This window comes from Lepidochelys kempii, chromosome 27, assembly GCF_965140285.1.
Source record: "Lepidochelys kempii isolate rLepKem1 chromosome 27, rLepKem1.hap1, whole genome shotgun sequence".
NCBI lineage: Eukaryota > Metazoa > Chordata > Testudines > Cheloniidae > Lepidochelys > Lepidochelys kempii.
This window is the reverse complement of record NC_136406.1, coordinates 14,460,971-14,474,447: the sequence shown is the minus strand read 5'-3', so window position 1 is coordinate 14,474,447 and position 13,477 is coordinate 14,460,971. Positions and strand designations below refer to the sequence as shown.

Genomic DNA, 13,477 nt, shown 5'->3' with positions numbered 1-13,477 from the left:
AACCCTGCGGGTAGCTAGAAGTGTGGATGTTGATTTAGCTTCCAATAGACTTCACTGGGCACCACACTCATCACAGAAAAAAGTTTTGTTTTTAATCAAAAAAAAAAAAAAAAAAAACTGATTCAAATTAATTTCCTCTTTGTTACTTGCCCTCCCTCTTCCAGCACAGCTGGTAACCTGTTTAAAGCCAGAGGAAAATTAAAAACATAATTAAGACCAGAGCAGTCAGTAGGTAAAAATTATACTTTTATTTTAAATTTGAATAAACCGGGAAGAGAATTTGTTGGTTTGTTCCATTGAATGGTTCAGTTAAAAAGGCCAAATAAATTTCATTTTCTGGGGGGTGTTCAGGCCCACCAGAAGAAATATACAGACAAAAAACCCACCAATAATAATAATAAAAAAAAGATCTAAACCTGGTACTGAAATGCAACTTGGAAAGCTAAGATGTAAGACTTGTTTGTTTAAACACAAAAACACATTAATGAAATGGTTACAATGATGCAATTTAGCTTTTATCTTTATCTTTTTTTTTTAAGATTTTACTTATTTATTTTAAATACAGGTTTAGGTACTTTTTCAGCTATGAAAAAAAAGGCAAAAAAGTGCATAAGTCAGAGAGAAGGCAGAAATCAAGCAGTAAGATGTCTGTTTTCCATGGCAGAAGGAAAAAAAAGGGGAGGGGGAAGGCAGGGGAACGGGAGGGACAAGAGTTTCAAGGTAGCATTAAAAAAGTTTTAGGCCCAAAAACTTAGTTTCCTGTGTTTTTATTTGGTCCATTAAAAAAGGTTTATTCACATTTTTACTCCCCCCCCCCCCCCCAGACAACTGGCTCTAAGAACAGAGTATCAGTGATCAGGAATGTGCACCTCTCCATTCCCCCAGGTCTTGTGCTCACATGTTTCAGCACCACAGGGATTTCAATTCCCTACAGCCCATCACTGTCACTTTTATGCTCTGCCCAAGGCTGATTGCATCCCCTTTCACCCATGCCACTCCCAAGTCTCCCACAGATGAACAGAAAAGCTGGTTAAAAACAGAAGGTTCACCATTATCCCCCAGCCTGCTGCTAGCTGGCTCGTCCAGTGTGATGGAAGAGCTCATCAACCTTTTTAGTACAGTACATTGATCTGGGGACAGGAGACCAGAGACCCTCTTGCCCATAAAAGCTTCAGCACTATGGCAACTACCAGAGAGACTAGGAAGGGACATGTTTCAGGGCTCGCTTCTGCCACCCACCCCTTAGGCCCTCACGCAAACATTTCACCTTCAATTCAGTGTCCCTTAGGCACCCTTCTGCATCTCTATTGTGCTTCTGGAAGTGAAACAACGAGCGCATGAGAAAGAGGAGAGGCCATGTGTGGAGTTCTCTTCCATATTTCAGGGGTGGCTTCCCCATTTTAAGAACCTAGCAGCCCGTTTCTCCCTTCCCCTGAAAGGGCAGCACCAAGTTAAGAGTGTACAGAGCAGAAGTGGAAGTGTACAGAGGGGTAAACCCAGAACAGTGCACTGGGAACAAGCAGAGGTCTCCAGTGCGCTCAGTGAGAAAGGGGCACCCATCAGGAAGACTCTGAAACTGACGTGCTTCTCAGCTTAGTCCCCACATTGACTCTTAAAGCCAGATATCAAAACTCAATTAAAAATTACAGAACATTTAGCCAGGCCTGTCTGCTTAGACCTTACAGACCACCTCACTGGATGCACCTTGAAGAGCCTCCCCTGTAATGCACCATCAGGTCAGATTCCCCTGGGATAATGAGGGCAGTCATGCTACATGGAATTCCAGTTGAGAGGGAGAAAGGCACCAGGGAGTGGGTCTTAGCATGCCAAGGCAGAGAGGGCAGCAGAGTTGATCCACTGGGGAAACACGGGAGGATTCATAGCTAGCTATTCTCAATGCCCAGCTTCCTTAACCAAGGACAACACAGTATCATCTTCCCTGCATATAGATTTCCAGTTATAGTGGCCCCTGGGCCCAAAACATTGGGTTGGGTTGGGGATGTGCTTTGAAGTTTTGGTCCCTGATGCGATCCAAGCCAGCAGCAGCCAGGAATATCTACCACCAGCCTGGACCCAGTGAGAATGCAGAGAAGCTGGAGGCGGAATGTATCTGCTCATTGCCCTTCCTGGTCCCTTTGCCACTGACTCTCCCCCTCCACGGGGAGGAGGCTGAAAACATCTTAGCTCAAACTGGAATGGAATTGGAACTGGCCCTGCTGCCCCTGGGAAAGGCACAGATGGAACTGGCTGGCTCCCTCTCCTCCTTCCAGCTGAGGGTTGGCTGACTTTGTGTGGGGAGGTTTGTTCTACCTCCCTGCCCCTGCCCCACTCTCCAGAACCACAGTCCCAGTAGTGGCTCCTGCTGAGTGAGGCACATGCCAGTGCAAAGCAGAAACTAACTGGAACTTGGTAGAGCCAGTCCCTGGTCTTTGCCCCCTCAAAAACCCCAAAAACACCTCACACCTCTTTCATGACATCTCCGCCAGCCACTTGTGGCAGAATTTCTCCCGTGGTCAGCTCAGTTTGTTCATGGGCATAGGATGAAAGCAGGGCCAGACTGAGCAGTCAGTGGCTCCAAACAGCCATGGGGGCAATGGGTGGTGCACTAGAGACTAGGAACCGCTCCCCAGAGCCACGCAGACAGCGTGTTGATCCAGCAGCGGGGATGGGAGAGTAAGCAGTGACCCTGGGCCGAAAGCTGCTGAGCAAGGTGAGAAATAGCCCTTCTATGTAAGGGATCAAAAGGAATTTGCTGCTGTGAAATGCAGATGCTGATTGGAAGGTGCACGAGCCCTTCCCTCTAGAACCAAATACCATTCCAATAGAGGGGGTTCTGGGTATTGCTTTCCTCCCCACCCCTCATGGGGACTCCTGGATGACCAGGGGGGAGGCAGGAAGTCACACTCTGCCCCTGTCCAAACACAAGCAGCCCATCCAGCCTCAAGCATAAGCAACCCATGGGCTACTCCTCACTCCCAGGGCAGCAGCAATCACCCCACAGAGTGTAGAGATAGTCCTGAGATGAGTTGACCCAATCCAGGGTAGCTCACTGTGCGATGCTGCTTCTGAGAGCCCTACCCTGTTCAAAGGACCACAGCCCCAAAGCCCCATCGCCTGCCACTTCTGCCTCTGTCCCAGTCAGACCCTGGGGATCCCAGCACCTCTGCAGGCAGTGACAACAGCCAAGGAAAACTCTAGAGGAACAGAGTGAAAACACAGATTTAAAAAAAAAAAAAAGTTGAAAATTGATTGATCTTAGATTCTTTGGAACTAATATTTTTTGTTTAAGTTTTGACTTTATATGAAGTTTTAAGAGTGAAAAAATGGGAAGTGGGAGGGAGAGAGAGAGCAAGAGACTGAATGGAAACATTTAACGGAGGTGATGAGGTGGGAGAGGCGACTGGGGATGGCCCAATGAGAGATCCCTGCAGGCTTCCCTGGTGCTAGCTAACCCCTCCCTCCAGTTGGGAGGTACTTATGGCTCTAGAGAGGGGGATCCCTACTAACCCCCCTCCCTTAACTTGCTGTTAAGGGGACACACACTAGTCATTGGTCCCTTGCTGCCACTCCAGCTGCTTGGATTGGTCCCCAGCAGAAGTGGATGGGTTTGGTCTTATCAGATGGGTCAGCTGGGATCCTTTCTTAGCTCAGGATCGCAGCTATTCCAGTTGCTTCCCTCATATTCCCTGGGGATACAGGGCATGCGCCTGGTAGCTAGGCTCCCATCCCTTCAGAAAGATAGGGGTGAAGAGATTAGAAGAGGAAAGCTGCAATGTTGGGGCCAGCCCGAGTGGCCCCTGGACAGGTCTCCCACCTAGTCCCAACAGAGCTATAAGACCTACAAAACAAAGCTAAATTGGCAAGAGAAACCAGAGCCCGCTGCAGAGTACTGATGGGCGAGGGGTGCAGCTCTGATGGAGTAATGGCAGAACGCGGCGGAGAAGGGATGCTGGGCGAGAGAGACATGACAGAGGGCCTTGGGTGTCACTCCACGCCCCCGGGCCACAGCTTAGATGGCCTCCACGTAGTTGGCAGGGAGCATGCCGGTGTCCCCAGTGCGCTCAACCGTGCCGTACATCCAGCCATCGTCGATCTGCTGCACGTTAACGATGGTGTCCCCATCTTGGAAGGAGACCTCGTCTTCATCAGCAGCGTTGTAGTCATAGACTGCACGGAACCGCTTCTGGGGGGCAGGGAGAGGAGGGTCAGCAACACACGGGGGGCTCTAGCTCCCCCGCAGCCCGTTCATGGCAACTGCCCCTGCTCTCCTTCCAGCCAGCAGAGCCCCCCCCCACCCCAGAGCAGTTGGGCTTTCTATGGGGAAGAGCTTGCAATCAAGGGGAGTCGAGGGGCACTGAGCTTTGAAGGATCCACTCCTGGGCTCTGCAGCAACAGCTCCGCTGGTCAGCGAGCTGCGGTGCTGGGCCCAGCTCACAGCAGGCCAGACACTGGGCCGGGGGGCTCAGGAGGCAGAGTTCGAGCTCTTCCCCCACCATGCACCTTAGTTAGAGGGCAGCCAAAAGGCAAAGTAACGGGCGCCAAGGAGCATGAGTCCTGATAATGGCTGCAGGATAGCATGAGGGGTGGGCCTCCCATCTACCTGACCCTCACCCCCAAGCAAGAGGGTTTGCAGCCACTGGGATAGGTTGCATGACTGGAGCAAAACACTGACCGGAACTAGCGGCCACTACTGGGATCCCGCCAACTAGTGTCAGCGCTTGGTAAGTTAAGCACTATTGCCACCCTTTGGGCTATACTCACTCCTCCTCCTCCAGAAGGGACATTACGCTGTGTAGAGACCGGTGCTGCAGGCTCCTTGAAGCCATAGGACTGAGATGGAGGCTGCTGCTGCTGGTAGGCTGGGAAAGAAACAGGCCTCGTTAGTCATGGCAAACTGCCAAAGAGTATTGGGTTATGGAGACCCCAGCGCCCTGCATTTCTCAGGGATGCTGCCCTTCTTTGGAACAAGCCTCATTCATAGTCCGGGGGGCGGGGGGGGGAGGAAGACCTTTAAGGGGGAGCCACAAGTGCGCATTCATGTTGGGAAGAAGTTCTGCACCACTGGGCATGGACTTCAGTAGTCCCACTGCGGCCAGAGAACTGAAGCCTGGCCTCTTTGGGGCACCAGTGTCAGAAGACGAAGGCAGAAGCAGGAGGTTGTGCAGGAGACAGGCCACGATCTGCGTAACCAGAGAGCATTCAGAGCTCCTTACCAGGGCTGCTGGGCTGGACAGGAGGGGGCGGCTGATGCTGTTCCACAGGTCTCCTGTAGTTGGCACTATCCTGGGAGTTCCTGCGTTCCATCTCACCACCCTCACCGCCACTTGGGCCCATCCTGCTCTTCTCAAACTCTTCATGGTACTTGATCTACAAGAGGAAATTTGGAATTAGAACAGTGCCAGGGGGCTCCTTGTCCAGACGGGAGCCTGCCCACGCCAGTCACACAGGTCTTCCCCCGGTGAGCAGGTTTCAACCCATTAAGAGCGTCCCCCACACAAAACCAGTTGCATCACACCCATTAGTGCAGCAGAGACCAGAGCCAGGACCTTCACAATCCCGGGGCTACAGCCCCAGCAGGACCTCACCTGGACCAAGCCTCAGTGAAATTGTCTAGGTGCACCGGGTGCTACTCTAGCGTGCCAGGCCCATAGCCTGGTTCTGCATGCTGCTGCTGGAGAGGCCATCTTTGTGATCATCGATCCCACAGCCCTTTTCACAAGGGGCAGCTAGAATCCGGCCAGGACATCCAGGCTATTTACGTTCTGCCCACCTAGGATTCCACCAGGCAGTTTCAATTGTGTAGTCCTCGCTGCCTGTCCTGAAGGGTCACAGCATTAGCGGGATGTCAGACAGTCCTGGCCCAGCCAATCCTACATACTGCCTGAAAAAGGCTGCATTGGGACTGCTCGAAAACTACTCCTGCTATTCATGTTCCAGTCCAGCAGGTGGCACTGCAGACTCCTGGCAATTCCAGAGACAACCCTGGTTGTGGGACAGGGCGAGAGCTCGTCCTAGTCCCCTCCACCCAGCTGGGGGGTTTAAACAAACGGGAGGCGATGTCTCTCCCGCCACCATACACACACACTCATCTGGACAGATTCTTGGCAGGTGACAGGCCGCCAGTTTCCTGTTCCTCTTGCTGCCCAGCATCAGTTCCTCACCTCTGCTCCACTCTTCTAGGGCCCTCAGCTGAGGGACCCATTTGTGCCACTAGGTCTTCATGGAAAAGGAGCTTTCTGGCCACCTAGGCTGCTGGGACCCCTGCCCAGGATGCTGGCCCTTGTCGTCATTGTCCTTGTACTCCTCCCACATCTGGTGGTAGCCACCTGCTGTCCTATCTTATGCATTGTTTGTGAGCTCCTGGGAGCCCAGCACGGACCAGGACCCCCTCTTCGAGTTAGGCACTGTACAAACAGTGCCCCATCACTCATCAGTGCTTGAGCAGGCCTGCAGAGAGGGCTGGAAGGGGAAGCGATGAGGAACACTGCTAGGCCCAAGTCAGCTGACGAGCTCTGCTGGGCTCAGGGCTGGCTACTAGACCTCCCTCAAGGGAGGCCGGCCAGGCCCATGGGGCAAGGCCGAGGGGAAGAATGCCATAGGGATTATTCCAAGACTGCAGCGCTAAAAACCAGAGGTTGTAAATCCCCTTCCCATTAGCACTGTGCAGCTTTCTTGCCAGCTCAGAAATGCCTGGGGACAGCAGATGGACAGCGGCATCCCCTGGGGTGATTGTGTGTGTGTGTGTATATTATATATATATATATATATATATATATATATATATATATATATATATATATATATATATACACATATACACACACATATACATATACATATATACACATATACACATATATATACATACACATATACATATACATATATACATACATATATATACATACATATATATACATACATACATATACATACACCCCCTACACAAAACTCACACACACACACACAGTGTGCTATAGTGGATCTGCCATAATGGCAGTAAAGGGGGGGGGGGGGGGAAAGACACTGAAGTGACATAATGAAGCAAGGGGTGTGCAGGCAGTTAGTGAACCTGACCTGTAGCCCCTGATATGCCCGCCCTAGAATCCCCCCATATCTCTGCTAATGCCCCTCAATGCCAACCACAGCCCCCCTGCGAGTCCAGTCCTGGGCTCCCCCTGCAGCTCTGCCAATATACCTAGATCATGACTTGCAGCACCCCTGCCTCTTAGCATTACCAACAGTTTCTGTTGGAGTGGGGCAGGTTAAGGCCAGGAACGCTCTGACGTGGTTTATTTGGTTCCAGCTCATTTCCACTTAGGACCAAGGCAGGGTTTGGACTGAAGTCCTCAGAAGAAAGGCCAATGCAATAGCCACCTAGCACCAGCCTCTGCTGCGGCCCGCTTCTCTCCAGTAACCCCAGCATCCTTGTTCCTCACTGACACTTTGCGAGGCGGTGGGACTCCAGCCATCCGCACAAACTGGAAGCGCATGTGTGGAGGTGAGAACACCCTTTTCAGGCTGCACACCATGGCAATGCCTCCAAATAGCGATGAGGCGCTACAAGCCTGCAGCATCCCCTGGGCAAGAGGCCTCAAGTCTCCCTGACCTGAAGGAGGCTGCTGAGGAACATCCCCCCCCGAAATCTGGCTCTGCTCTGGAGGAGACCAGAGCAGAGAACATGCACAGCCCCATCTTCAGTACCTGGGCTCGCTGCTCCACAGGCAGGAAAGAGTCACACAAAGACTCTCCCCAGAGTTACCAAGGCCCTGGGCTACTCCAGCTGCATTTCCACCAATGTTCCAGGCTCACTGGCCTGTCATTTTCCATTGGAATGCAGGCAGGCGAGGCTGCAAGTGTTAGCATCTCTCCCTCCCAGACCCTTGCTTTGTCTTGTGTTTCAAGTCAGGACAGTATTCAGTAGGTGTGTTACAGTAGCACCTACAAGCCCCAGGCAAGAACCAGAACCCCACTGTGCTGGGGGCTGTACAAGCAGCGCAGCTGTGATTGTCGCTATTTATAGGACGGACGTTTTGAGCAGATCACCTGATGCTGTGGCAGCAAGTGCCAAGGGGGCGTTAAAGCAGAGAACAGGCCCCAGAACCAGCCCCAGAAGTTACCTTCACTCAGTTACATGGAGAGCCTGGCACGTAGCCCCTATGTCCCGCAGCTCATCTCAGAGCCCCACCATAGCAGGTACAGCCCTCCCCCTCTCCTTCACACCTCTACGGGGATCTCAGAACTGCTCCAGCAGCAGCTTGGCTTGGAGTTATTTAATTGACACTTAGGCCCTACTCACACCAAGATTAGAACCATGCTTGAACACAGCTGGCAGGGGTTAGATTGCGTCCCTCGCTGGTGCAAACAGCGGTTTCTCTAAGAGCCACTTTAGTTGAACTGTTAACTACACAAGGATGTAGGCAGTTTGGGGTCTCATGGTGCCCTCATACAGTCAGGGAAGCAGGGCTTTGACCCCTGCTAGCTGCAGCTGCTTTTAATAGCTGCCGCTAGAATGGAGCGGAGGGCTGCGGCTCCCTCTGCTTGGGGAGAATTCATCGCTCCTGGCTTTGGCCTGGAGGGCACAGCAGCTCAGCCTTAGATTCCTGGAACTGGGAATGCTCCCAACTTCCAAGCACCCAATTAAGGCCCTGGAGCTTGGCAGCGAAGGAGAATCAGAGAGGCTGCTGTCCAGGAAATCAGAGGGCAATTACTCAATTCAAATGCTGCAGTATTTATAACAAAAAGCGAGACAAACAGGGAGTATGGGAAGGGAATCCCAGCAGAGGATCTAAACAGAGTGCTACAGATTAGATTCATCTCACCACACCACCTCAATTAGGTTCCCCACATTAACCCTTTGAATGTCAGCTCTCAGACAGCAGGAAGGAGCAGATTATCTAGCCCCAGTCTGGAGATGTTTTGCAGTAAGGATTAGAGGTGGCACCCATGATGGGTAACTGGGGCAAAAGCCCCCACACCACCCATATGAAGGGCAGAGCCAGGGATAAGGCCAGGTGGTAGGTGGCAGATTCTCAGTCAGACGAAGAAGGGTGGGGTTTCCCTCTATTGTACTGAAAACGCTGAGACCCTGAACCAAGTCAGATGCTTCAAAAGAGCGTCTCAAATCAACCCTTACTTGGCAGACAAGCTTACTTAAGTGGGAGGCTGGTGCTACTTGTGTTTCCACCCCCACAGTGATGCTGCATATGGCCATCCTTCTAAAGGTACCGATGCTACAGGATTGGAGCAAATATCACCAGCCCTGTCAACTCCCTCCCCACATACTAAGCAAAGTGCTTTGTATGTATTTGTACTTAAAAGCAAGGAGAGAAGCTGGTGCAAGACCAGGACAGGACAGAATCCTTCCTTCCAGTGCACCTACATCTGTTCCTGACCTGCAAAGGCCCCCCTTGCTATTCCAGTCTTGAGCCTTTCCTGCTTATTTGTGATCTGCTAGGAGCCAAGTTAAATCCCACCAAATCTATCTCCTCCCTCATGAGCCAAGGCAGATATGAAACCAAGGTTCTGTGAAGTGAAAGTTTAGCACATGGTGCTTGAGGTATGTGTCCCCCTTCCCAAACCTGTCACCACAGAGACCCCAAAACAAAGCCAAATGCCAAGCACTCTTCCACAATTAGCCCTGGGGAAAGGAGGATCAGCCTGAGGAGAATGCTTTACAGTTGCTAGTAGGGTATCTGTCCTACACATCACTGAGGAAGCTCAGCTATGGGAAATCCTCCTCAATAGAGCCCTGAACAGTTAACAGGGTCAGGGAGATGGCTGGGAAGGAACCAACTGGAAGAATGGAGGGTGCTACTGTATTTTCTGGAGGCAATAGTTAGGCCCCCCTTCCCATTAAAGGGAGGATGGCATGTTGCTACCTTCCTCCCAGTTTCAGTGACCTTCATGGTAGAGGAGAGCCATGACTTGATTGCAAGCGAAAGCAAAGGAGACTGCATCCAGCAGCCTGAAAACAGAGCCCATGAGAACCATAGGGTCCAGCTCCCAGCCGTGTGGTCTCTCCAAGCTGGGCTGGAGCCAGCAGCCACAGATGGAATCGCCAGGCTAGTGCAGCCAGCAAGCCATGTCTACCATAACACTGGTGCGGGCAGTGCTGCAGGGGAGCATCTGCATTTTAGATCAGCAGTCTCACTCGGCTGTTCTCGCTGCTGGTCTGTGCACAGTGTCGGGACAACTCGAGCTGCAGCTCTAAGGCACTGAACTGACTGTGGCAACAATGGAGTGTAGGGATGTGTCCTAGTGTAGACAATGGCTCAGAGGCCACCCCTTAGCTGCATGTCCAACATCTCTCTACATTGTACGTAAACAGGGCAGGGGTGTTCAGGGCACTGGCAGAGTGACCTTAACCAACTATTATAAACCGGCAGAATGCACACACAGGCGTGGGTGGGGACTCAACTGATCAAAGAGAACCTCCGAGAAAGTATTTAATATTAAAACAGCCTGTAGCAGAAATGGGTAGTTTTCAAGGGTACCCAAGGGAAAGAGATTCAGGCTCAAATCACTCTTGAAAGTGGCGCTGGGGCACCCTTCAAAGTGTTACCCAACATGCTCTGGGCTAATGGTCAGAGGACTCCCCAGCCACCTGTCACACTGCATCCTGCCAATCTACAGAACCTCTACCCCAATTAAACAGATTTTGGTCTAGAAATCAGAGGGGGTCCTAATCACAGGCTCAGCAGCCTAAACAGGCTCAGAAGCATAGCAGCAGATGCCACCAAGACACACTGGTTGTATACCACGATCACAGCCTTCCGTCTCCCACCGCACTCTGTTTCTGCTTCACTCTTGCTCAACAGCAGGCCAGGAGGGCAAAGGGTTAACGTCTGGATGTGGGTGTAAAAATTAATAGCTACTTGAGTTAATGAATACACAGCCAATGCAGAAGACACCTGCAGCCCATTTGTTGGCTGGTTCAACAGTTATTTGCTGCAGGACACTAAGCGCAGGCAGGAGGGAAAGCCTGGCGCAGAGCACTGCTTCTGGGAGGGGAACTTCCCTGAGCAAAATATTTTGCTCTATAAGTCAGTGGGAAAAAAACCACATCCCACTTCTCAAGAGGGGTTGAAATCCAGACCTGAGGCAGCCATCACCCTGCTTACAAGGCCGGGCTGTTGCGTGGTCAGAGAATCAGGACTCTGGGTTCTATCACTCCCCTGCTATAGTATCTTCCATCACAGGTGTCTGGGGCTGTCCATGTTTGCCATGGACTGCTAGAGCCTCTGGAGAGAGGCACCACTCTATCAATTCATAGAGAAGCTTTGAAGTTTGGGGAGGCAGGGCAGAGACTGGCATTTGTCATGAGCATACCCCCTCCCCCAATGAGGTTAGGAGAAAAATTCAACATGCTGGGGGCCAGGCACCTCCCAGCCCAGGTACCACCTCAGCTGCTAACGCCCCATAAGCCTTAGAGCTCTACCTGCACCCCCAGGCTCTTAATTACTGGAGGGTACTGCCGGCAGGACCGACACTAGACAGCACAATGGGGAATCCTCCCAGCCCTGGGGCTGGGGAGGGAGGTGGGCGAGACAGCCCAGGGCAAGTGAAAGCTAAAGGCCCAGGGCAGCTCTCCTGAAGTCCACAGCACACCGCATGGAGCCTCAGGAGCAGGACAGAGCCACCACATGGCGCCGACAGGCTCAGGGCTCCATTGGTGCCGATCTTGTTCCTCGCTGGATTGATTGGGAGCGGCTGACCTGCCCAGAACAAAGCTATTGTTTCTATTTAGCACTAGAGACAGTGCCCCACACCTGCCTGGCAGGGGAGCAGGCTGCAGCAACCCCTCACCTGGTGAATCATTCACCAAGGTCCTCTGCAACCAGCTGGCTGCTGGAAGTGCACTGGCATGGGAGATGGGGAGGGACAGACCTGCTAGTCAGTCCCCGCTCCCCCCCGCCAGGGGTTATGCTTTACTGTTCCAAGGAGACAGCGGATAATGGTGCAACACTCCATGCTGCCATGGCTACCTGCTCTCTCCAGAGGGCTGCATCTTGCTCCCCTTCTCCCACTGGGTCTTTCACCCCTACCCAGGGAAGATCCTCCACATAAAATTCCTCTTGCCCCTTCCCAAGCTCATCCCTTCCCGTTCACTACTGCAGGCTAAAGGGGTGTGTGGACTGGGGTGGGGGAGAATTGGTCTCACCTCTATCACGTAAGGGCACCTGGTTTAGCACTGCAAGCAGGAACCCTGCTGCAACCCTTCAGAGATCTTCACTAGCTCACAGAAGAGGTCCGAGGATCAGGGCAGGTGACCAATTTGGAAGCTTTGTCCAGGGGAAGGGGAGGAACATTTTCCTAAGTTTGTGCCAGACCAAGTTTGAATGGCTATCTGAAAAAGAGAGCAGCTAAGAGGCATGGCTGTCCTCTCTGGGCACTGCTGCAGAGACTCTGGTCTGTTCCTGGAGAGGGGCCAGGACACTCATACATTCTTAGGGAGGAGTATCTCTAGGTACAGCTTTACCACCTGCATTACTGCTGGTAGAGATCCACACACACAAAAACACACTAACAACGGAAGGGCAATGGTTTGCCCTTGACTTCCTTCTGGAGGTGGTTGGGGGATGGGGAAGGGTGTAGCTCAGCTTCCTGGCCAGGACACCATCTGGCCACTCCATCTTTACAAACTGAGGTGGGGCAAGGCCAGAATCTTGCCAGCCCCCGGACTACATTAGCCTTTGGAGGCCCCCAGCTCATCCCTGGGCTGGTGCAGAGCCCTAGGACCTATTTCAGGCCTTACCCTTGACCAAGGCAGACACGAGATCTGCCCAAGCTTGCACCCTGCATGCCATGGCCACCATGAGTATCATGGCAGCTGGAGAACAGCCAAGCACAGGAATGAGAGGCTCTGGGCTCCATGGGTATTCTCCAGGAGCATTACAGTTGCTTTGCAGCCTCTTTGTGCTAGCCAAGGCCTAGGGCATCAGAGAGCCCCAAATCTCTGAAGAAAGGGAAGCAACTAAATGGATGCAGGTTGTCAAGTGGAAAGTTGCAGGCAAGATCATGTGTGAAGCTGCAGCATGGAGGGCTGGTTTTACTACCAACCTTCTGTGGATCCTGCCCTTGACCACAACGGTTTTGCAACAGCCTCAGCCTGATAAGAAAGTTAAATACACACAGGGCAGCAGCTAAAGGTTAGTTAACTCTGTGTTCTGGAGGAAGCAGATGCTGTGCAGGCCCCCCCCCCCGCTGCTGCCCACTCAAACCCTAAGAGGGTGGGAAGCAGCTGTGGGAGATCTCACACTGCCAGAAGCAGGAGTGACACCAAACCCAATGCACTCCTGCGCAGGGTGTGGTAAATGCACTCACAGGTGGCCCTCCCTCCAGCTGCTTGTGGGGAAGAAACAGTAATGCAATGAGACTGGATGGCATCATACAAGCTCTGGAACTGAGCACCAACCCAGACCATTTGCAAGAGGACTGAACTACCGCATTAAGTGGCTCCCGGATTTGTGACCTT

The 13,477-nt window shown here is 52.2% G+C and overlaps 1 protein-coding gene across 1 annotated transcript in view; it reads right to left on the bottom strand.

Annotated features, from left to right (window-relative positions):
* Nucleotides 1-233: 233 nt before the first annotated feature.
* LASP1 (LIM and SH3 protein 1) overlaps nucleotides 234-13,477 on the bottom strand; it is a 53,454-nt gene continuing 40,210 nt past the window's right edge. Inside the window, exons 5-7 of the mRNA XM_073325542.2 lie at nucleotides 5,214-5,367; nucleotides 4,762-4,859; nucleotides 234-4,183 (exon numbers count right to left, since the gene is read on the bottom strand). Of these exons, the coding sequence (XP_073181643.1) occupies nucleotides 4,010-4,183; nucleotides 4,762-4,859; nucleotides 5,214-5,367 (426 nt within the window). The 3' untranslated portion in view covers nucleotides 234-4,009. The remainder of the gene's footprint in view (nucleotides 4,184-4,761; nucleotides 4,860-5,213; nucleotides 5,368-13,477) is intronic.